The sequence below is a fragment of the Cotesia typhae genome, unplaced genomic scaffold (genome assembly GCF_013202065.1).
Source record: "Cotesia typhae breed Kobodo isofemale line unplaced genomic scaffold, CoteBio_Ctyphae contig_5, whole genome shotgun sequence".
NCBI lineage: Eukaryota > Metazoa > Arthropoda > Insecta > Hymenoptera > Braconidae > Cotesia > Cotesia typhae.
Genome location: NW_027423757.1, coordinates 6,439,782 through 6,457,327, shown reverse-complemented (window position 1 = coordinate 6,457,327; position 17,546 = coordinate 6,439,782). Strand labels below are relative to the sequence as shown.

The window sequence follows — 17,546 nt, the reverse complement described above, 5'->3', positions numbered from 1 at the left end:
ATCTTTCAAAAAAATATAAATTGATAGATTTGATCATAAATGTACATATTGAAAAATTTTTTTAAAAACATGAAAACAAAAATAATTAGGAAAAGTACATTTATAAAAAAAACAGCAGTTTGAGATAAACAAAAAGATTAAATTCATATCAAATTTTGACTTTTCAACTTTTACAGGTTATTGCCTTTAATTAAATAAATTCATATAGTTATTGGATGTAATTTCATAAAAAAGTTTTTTAATCTTCAGCGTTTTTTTTCTTCTTATGTACTTTAATAAATGTAATAATAATATTTACTGAAAATCAAAGTACTAAAACTTAAGTCAAACGACAGCTAGGTATGACTATTACACACTCGAAGATTTTCTCACAATGTACATATATACATATATATATATATATATATATATATATATATATATATATATATATATATATATATATATATATATATATATATATATATATATATATATATATAATATAAACATATATTTACATTCATACACACTTGCATCTAAGCTCACGAGAATAAGAAGACAGCTGCTCTTACAAGCTGAGGTGAGATTTTGCAGTTGAAGCAAAAGTCACTCTATTATATACAGTGAGGTGGAAACACACTTTACTTAGTTTTATAAGAATGGGAAGAAAAAACCCGGAGAATTTTACGAAACTCTGTGAAGTCGTAAAAAGAATCTCAGCACACTACATCAAGCCTTAAAATGTCCAAGGTTTTAAATTTCCATTTATATCCATTCGATGCACTCTTCCTATTTCTTTGACAATATTTTGAGAGTAAGGTGAAAAAATTCAGACCTAAGTTCTGTTATGTCGGACTCAGCGTCCGACATTTTTATTTTATAACAAATGGAGTTTAATTATTCATAAATAGTTTTATGTTCTTACAACTAATTACATACATTTATTTTATTTTTAAATTTTTGTTATCTTCAAATTTATCAATAGTATTTTCAAAAGAAACTTATTTGAAAAATTTAGTTTTAGTTGGGCCTGACCATACTAAGGGATTTGAGCCTGAACAAATACCCTAATGGAATTTTAAACTTTGTCGAGATCCGAAATAGAAGTTTTCGATAACAAAATAAATGTATATATAAACAATAGTTTAAATAAAATAAAAGTAAATAATGATAAAAAAAAATAAAAGGAATGTTATGATAATTCTAGTATCAACAGAAAAAAAAATATATGTTGATAATTTAAAGAACAAAATTTAATAACTATAATTTAAGTTTAAACAAAAAAAAAAATAAATAAAGGTTTTCTTTTATTTTCGAATAAAATAACGACTTAAATAAAAAGAAAAATTTAGATCTAAGAAACTAATGATAATTTGTAATCTATGAACAAATTAATTTTTATCTAACTAATTTAATATAAAAATTTGGTCACAGTAAATAATTTAATGTAAAATAGTACACATGTATGCCTTTGTCTATGCATAAATGCGCTTACGTATACACAAACACATAGATGTATAATAGAGCATAAGAATAAAGGAGAAGCGATATTGTACTCTGACCCAAGTAGAGGGGACTCATGCAACATTATAGAAAAATCTAAGAGAGAGGGCAAGGGCTCAAGGAAATAGAAAAATAATTGGACATTATTTCTCCCATCTAGTAAAAATAAGTAACGCCCTAAAATTCGACACCTTTACGATTTTCAACAAAAATATCTCTCGTTGTCCTGACGTCCTAGTGTTAACATCGAAAAAGTTTTTATAAGTTTCAATGAAACCACGCGTCAGATTAAAAAAAAAACAATTGTTAGTAAAGTCAATTTCAATTATGTAAAGAAACGGTAAGTTTCTTTACATAAGTGTTCATTTAAGTAAGTTCTTAATTGAGATTTTTATGTTTGTTTTAATAGTTCAAATCTTTGTATGATAATTTTATAATATATTTATTAAATTGAATTCATTTTCTTATATTATAACTTCAACCCCTTCCCATAAAGCTTCAGATCCTTATCTATTAGCCTAACGGCTAGGATAAAAATAATTAAATTTTAGTTGTGTTTTCGACATAACAGTTCCATTAGCTGATTAACGGGAAAGAAATTCATTTCAAAATAACTCCATCGTATAGATTAATCCACTCCGAGGGACTTGAATAAATTGTAAATAAAAAAGTATATTGAAAAAATATAATTTTTCGACCAATGGTAGTGTTGAAAATTTCCAACGGAGATAAAGAAGAAATATTTCAGGAAAAATAAAAAATGCAAAAATTACAATAAGTTATTTTATATTTTTACAAATAGCTTGATATGGCAGTATATCATGAGATCAAGCGATGTATAGACATTGCCTATATCAGAAAATTTTTTCACGGAGACTATATTTCAATGAAATCAGACACTTTATCATTTATATAAAAAAACCATTTGTTAAATTTTGTTGAGCATATGTGACTACAATAACACTATCAAAACAAAAATGTCAACTTTATTTTAAATCGATTATTTAGCCCCAACAAACTCCTGCACGTTTCATTATCGTTACTTATTGGCAACGGAATACAAAAGTAGTATTGGCTTTAATATTGAAATAGCATATATCATCGATATATTTGAATAGCTATGCAGAGGTCTTTGACACGAGGAGTATTAAAAACAGAAAATGCAGCATATACAATTGGAAATTCAATAAATTGAGATGATACGCAGTGTGTTGAGAAGAAATGTTTTGACTGGCTTTCCGTCGTCATTGTAATCGCGGTAGTCGGTGCAATACGCCAGTATTGAATATCATTCTCAGCGGTAGTTGATGAAAAAAAGTCCTTACACCGGAAAGTGAATAGTCGGAAGTGGTTGGATGGTGTAGTATATAAGAGTGAGTAAATCCATATGCCACAAGCTCGTTCAACAAAAGGACGTGCTGACTAGTAGTAGGACACATCAGACAGAAGTGGTGTGTGTTATGGTCTGTGCAACGTTCCACAGTAAACCTGGATTTTGATGGAGAATATTATCCGTTTTACATTCTACATTCAACCATCTACTATCCATCTGTCCATTCAGACACCTACTTGTTCTTTTACGTCATTTTCCTCGTCTTATTCCCTTTTCTATTATCGTCCTTTTCGCTATTATAATCCAAACCCGTAGTGGTAAGCACCGCCAGTAGGACCAGAATAAGCGGAGCATCCAAGTCTTGGTAAGACGAGCACCAAGAAGCTTTACCGCACCCGATCATTTCCAGACGATGGCTTTTACCGTTTGAAGAAGATCATCCTCGTGGAAGATCCGATGACAAATGGTTCTTCCCTGGTTACGCTATCTCTCCGTACCATAGTACCCCCATCATTTCTCTTTCTCTCTTTCTCTCTCTCCATCTTCCTCTTCCTCGGTGAAACAGTGTCTATCGTCTATCTGGTGGTGCTGTTACTGCTTCCAAGCTTATACATCACCTACCACCTAACTCGCTCAACTCTGTCTTTGGTACGGTATATCGTCTTTCTTCATATACAGCTGGCATCTTTCAACTACGTCTTTCATCGTTGGATCTAACTTCTCACACTGCAATTACTCACCGTGATCCACCACGTATGAGATTCGTTTATCAAACTATGCGGAAAAAGAAAAAATATTTATTTTTATTTTTATCGGTTCGCTGTCTTTTTTAGCCCATTGCCAATAATAAATAATCCATTCTTATCAATTTAACCACGCCTGTTCAGAAAGATACCTTTTTCTCTTTGAATTCATGCATTGTCGAATATTCCTTAGCTGCAGTGACTGTGAAATTGAACCAAGTGACAAATTGTTTCAGGTTTGCTTTTGGTTAGTGGACTTTTCAATTCATTTATAATTTAATCATTGAGATAAGAAAAATAATTCTTGATATAAAAACGAACATTTTGGGCTTCAGTGAAAAATTTTAACTAAAAAATTTAATGTTCCGATATTTTTGCGAATCTTAAGAATTTTTGGAGAAAAAAAATTAGGCTAATTCCATATCTAAGCACTTAAAATTGCACTAATGAATTCTATAAATTTTTTATGGTTGAAAATTTCTATCAAATTAATCATAAATTGAGTGATTTCCAAAAAAAAAAAAAATAAATAAATAAATTTATTATCCTTATCCGAGTGCAGCTGAATAAAACTCAATCTAAACTTTATCTGGTACAATATTATATCTGGTATTTTTTATAGTAATATTGTAAACAGTACAAAGTTTTAACACTATTAAAAGAGTGTAGAGGTCTCGGAAGGAAGACATTTGGAGTAGAGAGAGTGTATTATATGAGATCTCATCCCTCAGCCTTCTTTGAAACGTGACTGGACTTGAATGATACAAAACACAGACACCAAGAATACGTTTTTGTAACCTACATACGTTGTTGCCATCATGAACCACGAACCATGAACAACCAAGAAGAGTACAATCGTTAATCCACGTGAGAAGAGGCTGCACAGAATGTTGATTGACTTCTAGTTTATTTCACCGTAAACAAGGCACTACAATTTTTATACAGAATCCTCTTTTTTTCCTATCTTCTAGAACGAATAAGAAAAAAAATAATGAGATATTTTATTTTTATAACTTTTCCGAAGTGTAAGCCGCGGGTGTTTACTGCCGGTAGCAGAATAGAAATCAAGAGATTACCCACACAGCGTAGAGTATTTAATGTTAAGCAAGAGTAAGTTAATAATTGAGTGGAGTAATCTAGATGGATATAAATGTGTGTACATATAAAAGTTAGTAAATTTCATTTAGACTTAAAGAGAAACACAATTGAGCTTGGACCACGTAAACTTGTTTAAGTGGCTTAATGTGTGCCGATGTGGTAAAACATTACTCTTAGCTAACGGGCCGTGTTGCAACCCTATTAGCAATATATTTTCTTCGGTTCAGCAAGCCTTATATACCTCACTAGCGTTGCAATGCCTGCGCTCGATCGGTTTACACGTTGTCGCTAGGAGACACTATTTGAGAAAATGGCAATCCATTGGTGATTGCTGTTCATCGATTAAACCACTTTCCTTCCTCCACTTCCGGTACCGGTTTTACGATTTAACGTATATTCCAATATTCATTCCATTCTGGCTTTAAGCTATACACAGCACCTTTGTTTTTGCTCCTGCTACTCCTGCTGCTGACACATTACTGTTCTTTCAGAAAATTTTATGGGATCATTACATGCATACGTTATTGCATATTGCATTCTGCTAAACCACCTGGAATTATCTTGTTTAAAATTTTAATAAATATACACTTTTAATGCCCACATCAAATACTTTTTTCATTTTCATACTTCAACGATGCATTACCATAAGAAAAATTTTATTATCTTAAATCTTTAGTACTAACTAGAATAGAGGAAATAGAATACGAACTACGAATCTTTAAGATAAAAAATCTCATTTTTAAACGACTAACTTTTCAGAAAAAAAAACAACTATCTTCGGGTGAAATTAATTTTATAAGATAACAATTAATTATGAATGGATAATGGAAAGAAATTATTTTTTAGATTTTGAAAAAGCTTTTATTAAGAACGCTAATAAGTATTTTTTATTTACAATAAATAAATTAACAAATTAAAAAATTATGAAACTTTTTCAGTTAAACGAATAAAATTCATGAATAACTTATCAAGATTATGACTATTTTTATTTACATTGTTTATTATAAAAAAATTTGAAAATTCAGAAAGTTTATGACACATTCATAATTCATATGACCCTGAGGTTATAACGCATTCTGTTGTAGATGTATCATAACCGTAGGCGACTGTTTTTAATCTGTCTACTAGACATCTTGTTTGAAACATAACGTATCATATAATTTTCCCCAATAACTGCCTCTAAAGTTTCACAGCTGAAAGTACGACCTTAATATTAAAACTTTAAGAAACTGGAATTATTTTATTGTCTTATTTGAGGTATAAAATTCCTTAAAAAATTTTCTGATGTCTATCTATAATTTTTGATATGATCATATATATGCTTATATATGATTTTTATATCGAAGGTAGTTTTCTAAATTTCTGATAGATTGCGCATGGTCCTTGAACTGTTTTCTTACAAGAGAGTTGAATTTAAAATTCTAAATTAAAAATGATTTCTTGTCTTTCCTTAAGAACTTATTTAACACTGATGTTAATGTTAAATTAATGAAATTTTTGTTTTTAATACATTTGAATTGATGTTTTAAAAAATAAAAAAAAATTACAGTGAATTATTTTTTTATATTTATATACCCAGCCTGATATCACTATTTCTGACCTTATCGAGTTTATAAATGAACGGGTTATAAATGGAAGAATGTTACATAGATAGTCGAATGGTAAGTAAATAAATGAATTTGAATGTTTGTTTTTATCGGTAAAAAAAAGTAGTTAAGAGATCTTCAGGCACATTAAATAAAGTAGAAACACTTTTCAGTTTTACGAGTTTAGAAGATCAATAGTTGCCAATAGGGTAGATTTTGGTTAAGAATGAATAATCGCAGTGGGAAGTGCTCGTCGATACTTGCCAGGAAAGGCATATTTTAGCCGACTCGATAGATAGATAGATAGACAGGCATGAGTATGAGCACAACGATGTGTGTGCACCATCACGTGCCAAAACGTATTGTGCTCAACGAGATCCGACATTGAGTGTACGTGGGGCTACTCTCTACTGTTTTTCGTAGGAATATTGAAATTCCACAGCGCTACGAAAAATAAAATAAATGGATATACAACAAAGTTATTCACTACAGAAATATCTTGTTTAAAAATACAGTGACAAGCTGTTGAGTAAACTTTGTAAATATGTTTTGACATATGCTAATTTTTATATACAGGTCAGTTAACTATATGTAAAATATTGTCGTGCGTAATCTCTCTTGATTTTGAATAGAACTGAATTTTCAATAAAAGTTTTAAAACTTATTTTAGTAGATGCATTATTCAGCTGTTCAATTGAATTTTTTTTTTTTTTTTTTAAATGATATTTAACGTCTATAATTACGAAGTTATAAATTTTACATTGTATGAAGTACATTCAATCGGTACTATTCAATAATTTTCGGTTGATTATTTTATTTCCCGATTTTTTATAGTATAAATTCAAAAAAATATTGATAACAAACAAATGTTCTCATTTTTATTTTAATATCACCACTGACCTTATTTTCCGTTATTGATGGATAACTCAAAACATAATACACGAGCACAATGGTGTATTTTAATGAACTATGTTTTATTTGCTCTGGGGTAATTGTTTTATTCGTGGCACTTATTGCCAACAATTTTAACGAGTAATAACGGAATGAAAAATAAATGTTAGCATCAAAAAATTGTATATTAAAGCACATGTGAAGAAAAGTGAATAATTTACCAGTTAATACATCGATCAATATTAAAGAGTAGTATTGAGAGTATTAAAGTATTAGTATTAAAGAGTAGTAATGAGTAAAAAATGTTCAATTATCAGTTTATCATTTTAATTTAAATATAAGCTCTATTTTGTTTAAGGCTATACGAGATATATCAATCATTAAATAATTACTATGATAAAGTATAAATTTGTTTGAATTATACATTATGAAAGCATGTGTGAATAGCCGATTTCGGAATTATGTTTCGATTTATTCATTATATTTACCTAATTCCAAAAATGTTTTATTACTTTGATTGATATGGTAATATACTATTACTGCATTTACAGTTAAACTAAATAATCAATTAGTCAAAAGCAGTGATTAAGTAATGAAAATTAATTTTACCGAGTACTATTCTACCCCTGTAGATCTATATAAATATATTTAATGTTAGTGTACGACTGTATTGTCAATTGAATTAATTATGATTTGTAGTCAACTACTAAGATATAGTCGCGAAACACTTTGAAAGCGAGAAAGATGATAAAAAAAGGAGTGAAAGAAAAAGGCAATATGTAGGGGTGAGGTGTTTCGTACATACAGCCCAGTACACCTCTGAAGTAGGAGATGGAAATTGTTCTTTTCGTCCTAGGTGGACGTATAGGGGTTTTTACGTGCAGAGAACACTCAATTTGTAAATAAAATGCGTACGCGCCAGTATTTACTGGGCTGTATAGAACTTTATACAGTCAAAGGCAATGTCACGCATGTGTCACCAATCTCTATACAGCCGAATAGCTTACGTTTAAACTGTCATTTTAATAAAAAGCGCACCTATGACTAACGTCAAGATTTTCGTGTATTTTTATTTAGAGGATTAAAGGGTTATGGCGTCGTACGCTATTTATTTATAAATTGAGTATCCCTTGTACGTAAAAACCCGCGTACGTCTGCCATATTATTTGCAGCAGGGATATAAAGCCTCGGCCCGATCGGCCTTATACTATCCCTGCTGAAAATATTTATCACCTTGACCATATTGGCGCATGGCTCGCCCAAGGTACATAAATAACTAATATTGACAAGCATAAGAATGAATACTTGTGAGAGGTGCATGATGTTCGTGCCATCTGGTATAGCGGAGCCAAACCACCACACGTATATATTTATCATCATTTTATCTCCACAAATAATTACTGCACAAATTTAAGCCCTCTCTATTTAATCTCCAATTATTTATTATATACTAAAGACGTTCGAAATATTGCAATCGTATTAAATATTTGTTTATTATCAATAAAGCCTTTAATCCATAAAATTTCGCGATTCATGTTTTTTTTATTGGTACTGATTTATTCAACTTTCTAAAAAATTGATTAAAAAAAAAACAAGTATACAATAAACTAAAAGAGTAAAAATAAAAATAGGTCACAATAAAAAAAGAAAATGAGATGATGCAGCTTGAGATTTTAGAATACGCAAACACATATATACAAGTACAGCTATAAAAGTACATAACTTCCATGTATGTATTAATAAGTATAAGTACATATGTTATGTATGTATAACTCTCATACATTTCATCTGCAAACCATAGAGGCAAACACACTATTCCCAACTAACAAATTTTTTATTATTAAAATCACAGCTTGCGCCGTGCTCTACAGAGATAAAATTCAAACGCCATTATCATAACAAATGACATACACAGTAAGAAAAATTACGTAATTTCTACCAACATTGTGCAATTTTTACATCTTAAATCATAACATTTTTTGTTGAAAACCCGACTATAAGTATTAAATATTTATTCAACTCAAAAAGAGGATTTTTCTTTTATTTTTATAGCATGGACATACTTTAGTTCAATATTTATATTTTTAATGTATGTTTCAACGGAACGTTTTTTTTTAATCGTCCTAAAATTGTCTGATTTGGCCTGATATATCCATATATAATTTTTTATATTTATTGATGTGGTTTGATATACCCATACATAGTTTTTCAACAAAAGGTAGTGTCGAAATCTCTGATGGAGAGCGCATGATGGCTTAATCGTCTCGTTACTAGAGAAGAAAGCTTGATCTATTAATTTATAAAGTAAAAATTATTTTAAGTTAAAAAAATTATAAGTTTAATCGACAAATTATCAACTAACATTTTCTTTTTACTTAAATTTCTCTAAAAATTGACTGAATTAAAATTTTTTTTTCACTTCCAATTTTTTTCTGATTAATAAAAATCAAAAAATACCCCTCTGCATTTAGACCACTATATTTTAAAAATAACAGACGAAAATTTAAATAATAATTCGGTGAAAGGAAATAAATATTTCCATGAAGTCATGCGTATTTAGTGGCGTTCTGTGTCACAACCGATTGAGTACTGAAATGTATCAATAAAAAAATAATTCATGATTCGAGATTTATTTTCAACATTTAAGTTTATCCATGTATACAACGGTGCTATGTCATATCAGTTTGTGCGTCGTTTCTGGATGTATATATAGCTGACAAGATAAGAAAGCGGTAGTGGGTAGAAAACCATTTTGCAGAGAACTATCAAGAGGAAACTTATGAGTTTCTACCTCTTTCATATATGTTTCTTAGAGTCTATATAGTAGCCATAATATAAGTTCGTGTACCCTTTTTTACCCGGTGCACTCATGCAGACACATTTATTGCTATCATATAGCAGTAAGTTGCTCTTTCAGTCTGACATGGAGATGCTGTACTATACTATAGAGTGTGTCACACAGGTGGCAAGCACAAACGAGCTTTATTATACATATGTATAAATATACCCTTGTGCTTTAATATTATTACATGTGTATAAAAAACATATACATAAACATATGAGAAAAAGATATTTTATATTTTAAAAAAACATTTTTTATTCATCTCGTTACATTTATCGAATTTACCGGGACATGTTACTTGAATTCAATGAAGAAACGTGAAGCTGTATTCTATTTTATATATGATACCGCTATCGAACATCAACCAATACAATAGACAACAAGATCTTAGAAATGTACAATATAGAATATATAATATAGACTAGATATAGACATATTCCGACTGTATAAAACAACTTCTATATCTCGGATGGATATTTGTGTATTTTTTCAGAGGGAACTTACTTTTATTATTTATCGTTATCTCTATGCCTGTGTTTTGTACTCAAAAGACTATGACTTTATAGGAAAATGTCAATATGTAAATATTTACATTGTTGTAGGCAAATATGATTACGAATATAAACACAAGTAAAGAAAAATGAAAATAACTTCCCCGACGTAGACATGTTTTTATTTTTATCTATCAAATTTGTATGTTTATTTTCATTTTTTTTTTAAATCTTATATGTTCTAGTGCCACCGTCAAAACCAATAATCTACGACACGAAGCGTCGTGACATGAGCAAGCTGTTGGTGGCACATGCCGAAGGAACTAACCTCACTCTAGTCTGCGAGGTTCGTGGAGGTAAGTGGAATATTATATTCAAAATGATGCATTGTTGTCGATAATTGATTAATTCCATTCATGTAAAGACATTAACTTTATTCTTTATTTATTGTTTGTAAAGCATAAAATTTTCCCTGAATTTGGATATTTTTTTCATCTATTAAAAAAACAGTTATAGGTCGATAAGCATTCAATTGAAATTCCATGAGAGAATATCTTGAGTTTTGAGTCAGACAATTACTTGTATTTATCAATAAGATGAGGTGAAAAAATGGAGAATTAAATTTTTGAAAAAGTTGTTTTTTTAATTGTAGAAAATTTTGCGTATGATAAGTGAAAAAAATTAATAATTACAAAATAAATAACAGTGGAAAATAATTTTCTTTCACAATAAAATTTACAACACATTCCGAGTGTTCTTTCTTTGAGATAAAAAATTACAAACGTAATGAAAGAAAAAAATTAATCCTTTGTATTCAGGTAGGAAAAAGCTTAATAAATAACTAATTTAGTGTAGTTGAATAATTTTAATTTTTTTTATTTCAGTCTTTTATTTGATTAAAAAGTATAATCTGAAAATTTTATTCGTATTCACGGATTCCGCGTTTACATTTAGTAACGCATGAATGGTCATAAAAAGAAAATTTTTATCAGATTAAAGCACGATATTTATAGCAGGTATTAATGTGACCTGCAACAAAGTTGCGTACTTATATATACAGACTCATATTTATGTTGATATTATTTCGGTATGAGCACACACAAAGATAGTGTCTGTAATAAACAAAAAACTGTGATATTGTTCTGATAGTACAGATTATATATAAGGTTTAAAAGTTAAATTATGTATTTTATCGATGAAATAAAAAAATTTATGTATCAAAGAAGATTAAACATTGTATGTATTTGATAATCATGTGATTATAATTTATGAATATCGAAAATATTTCGTGCTTTTGGCAGTTCACGATTAAATTATAATTTTTTTTTTTTTTTCATTTGAAAATAATAAAACTCATGTCTGTTGTTTTCAGTATTAACAAAATTTAATCAAAAATAAACAAAACTTTTTATTTTTTTTTGAAATTGGGAAGCTATTTTATTATTCTGATTAACATTTTTGACTGTGTATAGTACAGTATTTGTATGGGGCATTCCAACTCTTAATTTTATTTTGGTTGGGTAAAAAAATTTGAAAACATTCTGAAAATCGTTTTCAATAGGATAAAGAAAGATACCGAAATTTCAGAAAAATCGAGAAGGGTCGGAGCCAAAAATGGTCGATTTGGCATGGAATCCCCTTATAGCATAAATTTCGGTTTTTAAAATAACATGTTCACCAACTCATCAGAATTTTATTCGATAGTTAGCTATCTTTTATTATTGGAGTAAATTGATAATGTTTATAAAAAACATTTTCAGAAAAAGGGATCGTTTCTACCAGATTAGTGTAGATATTGTATCAGCGGGTTTGATGTCGAAGGTACCACATCAATGCATAGTAAGTGTCTATAACATGTAATACTATAGATACGAAATCCAAACTACAATACTATTTGAGCACTTACGAAAAAAAATTTGAAATCAGTTGACTCTAAAGGCCATCATTTAAACCTTTTTAATTTTTCTTTTGCAATAATAAGAATCTCTTGAGCCGTAAATTTTACGCCATGCAAACAACATTAAATATTCATTAGTAATGATTGCTACTAGAATAAGTTAGTAAGCAAATATACATACTTATGTGAGGGTGTTTAATCGGAGGGTAAACACTTAAAACTCGATGGAAAATTCGTTCAAGTATCATTTGGCTGTTTTATTTACTATTGGCTCCGGTAACTCTTTGGACCGTATACCGGAAACAAGTGGGGGTAACTCTTAGCTCGCAATTTCTTGAAAAAGATCACTTGTAAGCATAGGAGATGGATTCTTGTAAGAAAAAACAATTGATAAATGAAAACAAGAACTTATAAAAAAATAAGAAAAAAAAATGCGTATCAAATTGGCGCACGTCCAGAAAAATGTAGTGTATGGTGCAATGGTTCGCGCCATGAGGAGCCTACGAAAAAGCAAAAGCAAACTCTTTACTCTATTATCGTCTTCGTCTAGCCAACATAGTATACTCCTTCGTCTTGAGTGTGCCCAGAGGCTCTAAATGGAATTGGCGAAACGCCAGAGTCCCTGTGGTTAAGGAAAATAAGATTTTTCATTTGAAACGCAGAATTCACAAAGAGCTACTGCTATATAACCAACCAGTGGATAAGTCTCGGATAAAAAATATTAAGGAAGGTGATACTCGAACGAAATGGAATAATCCTGTCGGCGACTTGAGTTTCTTTATAACATTTATTTGAAATTAATCAGCAAGAAAAAAATTTATTCTAATCTTCTTTCATCTTTTTCAAGAATTCATATTTTGTCAGCTAAAATTAGGCCATCCATTTTTCTCAGTCTGCAATTTTTAATAATTTTCTTTTTCACTACGATTTTATTTAAAAAAAATAATTTTATCACTTTTTTTTGAACTTTCGAAACTCCTTAATATTTTTCTTTAAATATCACAAACGATAATTACTTATATCATTTTTTTTCCAATATCTCTTTAGAGTTTATGAATACATAAGTAAACAAACTTTACAAAAGGTTTAAGAAAAATAAAGAGTTCAGTGATATTTAGTTGTAAGATTTTTTTTAGCAAGTTGCAAGTTTGGAAACAATTGTTAGAAATAAAATTCTCATTTGTTAATTTTATTATTGAAATTAAATAAATAATTTCATTGTTATTAATAATTTTCTCAGTGGTATTTACAACCCTCTCGAAATTTTCACGACCTTGTCTTTCCCGGTCTTATGCTTCTCCGGTTTCTGGGACACCATGTCTAAAATCCCAGTGGCGCCCTTTAAATACCCTGGTTACAATTAATATTGTTACAACTTTGCTTACAGTTTCTTTAGTAAAAACTTTTAGAAAAAAGCAGATAACTCTGAATAATGTAACTAAATTCAAGTGCTTCGGATAATTATAAAAACTTTGTCACAGAAAATAAAATCCAATACAAATCTATTTAAAGGTGAATAAATTTAATGTTACTGAAATTGTTCAAAATGTTCAACAAGAACCATAACAAATGGTCATCCGTGCACTACTGCAATTTGTTTGAATATGAATAAGTTAATAGATTCAGAGTGACTAAAAGTCACACGGAAAATTTTCGAGTGACCGTTATTAATTAATGGATTATGTCGTAATACGGTACATTGTGAGCGCAATCACTGGGTCTGTGTGAGAAGTGCTTAAATTCGCAATAAAATTGATACATATAATATTCCGATGAGCACATCAGCAGTTCAATTGATAAAATAATAATGATCATCATTTGATCAATCATTTCAAAAACTGCGATTGTTATTTTTAAGTCATAGAAATACACAAAAAATTTAGATTTACTCTCTACATCAGAAACAATTTTTGATTTAGAAAGTAAGGAAATAAAATCACCGAAGCTGGTATACTGAACATATTAATTGCAATAATTATAATTAATAAAGTTTGCAAATATAGTCCATATTTTTTTTCCCATTCAATAACTCAAGACAAGACAAATTAGTAGATTTTAATTGATGAAGAGTCAGAAAAAGGGGCATCTTGCCCCTAAAATGACACTATCTTAGTGTCTAATTTACTACGAAATCAACTATGCAGAAGATTATTAAATCTAAGAGTAATATATTTACCGAATGAAAATTTTTACGATTATCTTATAAGCATAATTTCGAGGTAAAATGATATTCTTTCCTTCGTAATATTGAAAAACATTTCCTCAGACTTGAAAATGTCAAATTGGATAAAAACTAATAACTTGTCATTCTTTATCTTATAGCAAGAAAGTAAAAGACGTTGAGAGATTTCGTTAAGGATATAACTTTTCATGATAAAGTAATAATAAAAAGTAAAAATATAAATAAAAAATGAATTTTTAATACCAGGATGTACTTTAATCTAAATTCGCTATATGAGATGCAAGTTTTTGCATTCTTATTCAAATTCGATTGGCCATCTATTACGATAGGTCGACGTGTAACGAGAGACAGATAGCTTTTGGAACGAACTACTATATACTTTGTTCAGTTGCAGAGACGTGTAAAAAGAATAAAGAAAAGTCCGATCGAAAACCTGGCTTGAACTTTTGACAAATTTACATTTCCGTCCTTACTTTTTTAACGCTATCTCAAGTTCGATATAGAGCTGTCTTTGTCGGGCTTACTTGAGTTTCGAGAAGAGGATACTTTAGCCCCATGACAAAAGTATTTCCCGATATCATGAATTTTTAATTTTGCACTCTAAGACAAATAATTTCTGAACTCAAGCAGTTACTTTGGCGTTTGAAATTTTTTAGGTCGGAACTGAGATTTTAACAAACAAAATTTATATTGGACTACGTACTTTTGGAGCAAGTTTATAAAATAGTATTACTGTGCTTAATATTCACTAAACTTTTTATTAATTTTGTTTTGATAAAATTCTGGATCTGGAGGATAATATAAATAAAAAAAAATTTTTTTTTTAAGTTAAGTTGAGTGTTCAAGTATATATACAACTGTTACTTAAACCACAGTGCTGCACGTCCCAGACGAAAGTAATTGTTATTTCCTTCCGAGACCGGAAGCTATGGCTCGTTGATTTGCCGAGCAAGGAGATCCCATACCGAGAATTCTTTATACTCAACCAATAACATTTTTACTTTTGTTTCGTTACCAATAAATGTCGCACTTTCTTTTATTACTTAACGAATAACAAATTTCTGATTTATTTTATTATTTATTTTTTATGAAATATTACTTTGTGTTTCTGTGACTTCTTACATCATTATTTCACGGAATAACGATTTTTTCATCGTGACCTTAATTTTGATTTTTTTTGCAAAATTTTAAAAGATTTCACTAAACTTGAATTTTCTAATAATTTGAGGAATCTTAAAAATAACTTTGTCAAAACCCTATTTTTTTTTGAAATAACTTTTAAGCTCTGTTGTACCGATAAATTCTAAAATCTAATCAGATCTTAACCTCTTACAACATCAACAAAAAACCATGTAATACGCTGTACATGAATAATACTTATTACAACAATGTTTGTAATTATTTAATTACGAAAATAACATCTGCCGTTCATATTTTGGAGACTGAATTTAATTAAATTTTATTGTAATTAAACTAATAATTTTTCCCATATACCTTTACGTCGCAGCAATATCAAGTAGTACAACCCAGTTTTTGCTCTGACAAAGAATTTCTCTTGTAAAAATACGGTATAATCTACGTGCTTACATTAATATTTGTGAATAATTCTGATGTTGAACAAATCTGAATACCAGCAAAATAGATGGCTTGTAAATACATAATTATTTAGATTGAACAAAAAATACACCGGAGTTGTAATTCTGCATACAAATAGAAAGCCAATCTTTTACATCCTAAAATATAGTTAATGTACCGAAAACCAAATAATTTATATTATATGGTCCATAAAACAAAGATCTTACGTGAGCAAGATACGAATATGTTTATAGAAGTGTAGCAAAAAAATTTGATTTTTTTTCTTTAATCTCCATTTAGTTGTTATAAACGGCTAAATGTATTTATCAACCTTGCTTGCAGTTACATAATATGATCAACGGTTGTTGTATTGCGCATAATTTAAATGATACCAATTGCAAAAAATGATAATTAATTAATTTTACTTTCAAAGATTAAGCGATACTTTAAAAATTGAAACTTCAGTACATATGTAATTTCAAAAGTAAATAATTTCATAAAGTAAATAATTTCATAAATTTTTTTCCAATGCTAAAATTTATTTGTTCAATTTCTTCCTGAAAATATTAAGCATTTTACTTTCCAGAACATTTAAATAATTTTGAGACATGATTTTACCGAAATTGTGTAAAATAATAGTTTTTATTTTCAATATATTTTTAATTTTTAATTTTTAATTAATAATTTTTTCAAACTACGGAACTTAAAATAAACCGAAATATTGAAAACATAATTTACATAAAAATGTAGTGCCCTAATACTTTTAGAAACATGTTTGGATATGACACTTTGTGAATACAATTTATGTAAATTTTTTACATGACGGTTATTTGCGGGTATTCTATTATAGTCAGAACAGAACTTGCACAAGAAATGTCTGAATAAATAACATGAATTGCTATAACCCTTCTGTATTATTAAATATCATGTGAATAAATATTGGTATATTCAACTATAACCTCCAACTCTAGTAAATTTATAATTTTATCGTAAAAAAAAAATATAAATTACATAATTTTTCGAATACTATTTTAATTTAAGTATATTATATTGATAGGTCATTTTAGAGCTATAAAATACGAAGGTATTTAAACAGTAAACTAGGCAATAATTAATGGTGTTGGGATATATTGACGTTCTGTTCGTCAACATATTAATGTATACTGCCCAAGCGACATGGTATTATTCCCTTCTAAGTAACCATCCTCATCATCAATTTCAACACGTGACTTGAAGCTTGAATCCATAAATATATTATTATACATTACCGGTAATCGATTAACCCCGTTATCTAATCCTGAGGACAATTAATTGTTTTACATTCTTCATTAAAGTTATTGAGGAAGAGTTTTAATTATTATTGACAAAAAATTTAACATTGACAAAGGATGAGCTTAAAAAACCTCCAATCACTTCCTATAAG

General features: G+C 29.0%; 1 protein-coding gene across 2 annotated transcripts in view; it reads left to right on the top strand.

Annotated features, from left to right (window-relative positions):
- Window positions 1-17,546, top strand: part of LOC141530884 (cell surface glycoprotein MUC18) — a 124,020-nt gene that overhangs the window by 50,277 nt on the left and 56,197 nt on the right. For both annotated transcript variants that reach the window (XM_074248264.1, XM_074248265.1), the window contains one exon: window positions 10,715-10,825. In XM_074248264.1, the coding sequence (XP_074104365.1) occupies window positions 10,715-10,825 (111 nt within the window). The remainder of the gene's footprint in view (window positions 1-10,714; window positions 10,826-17,546) is intronic.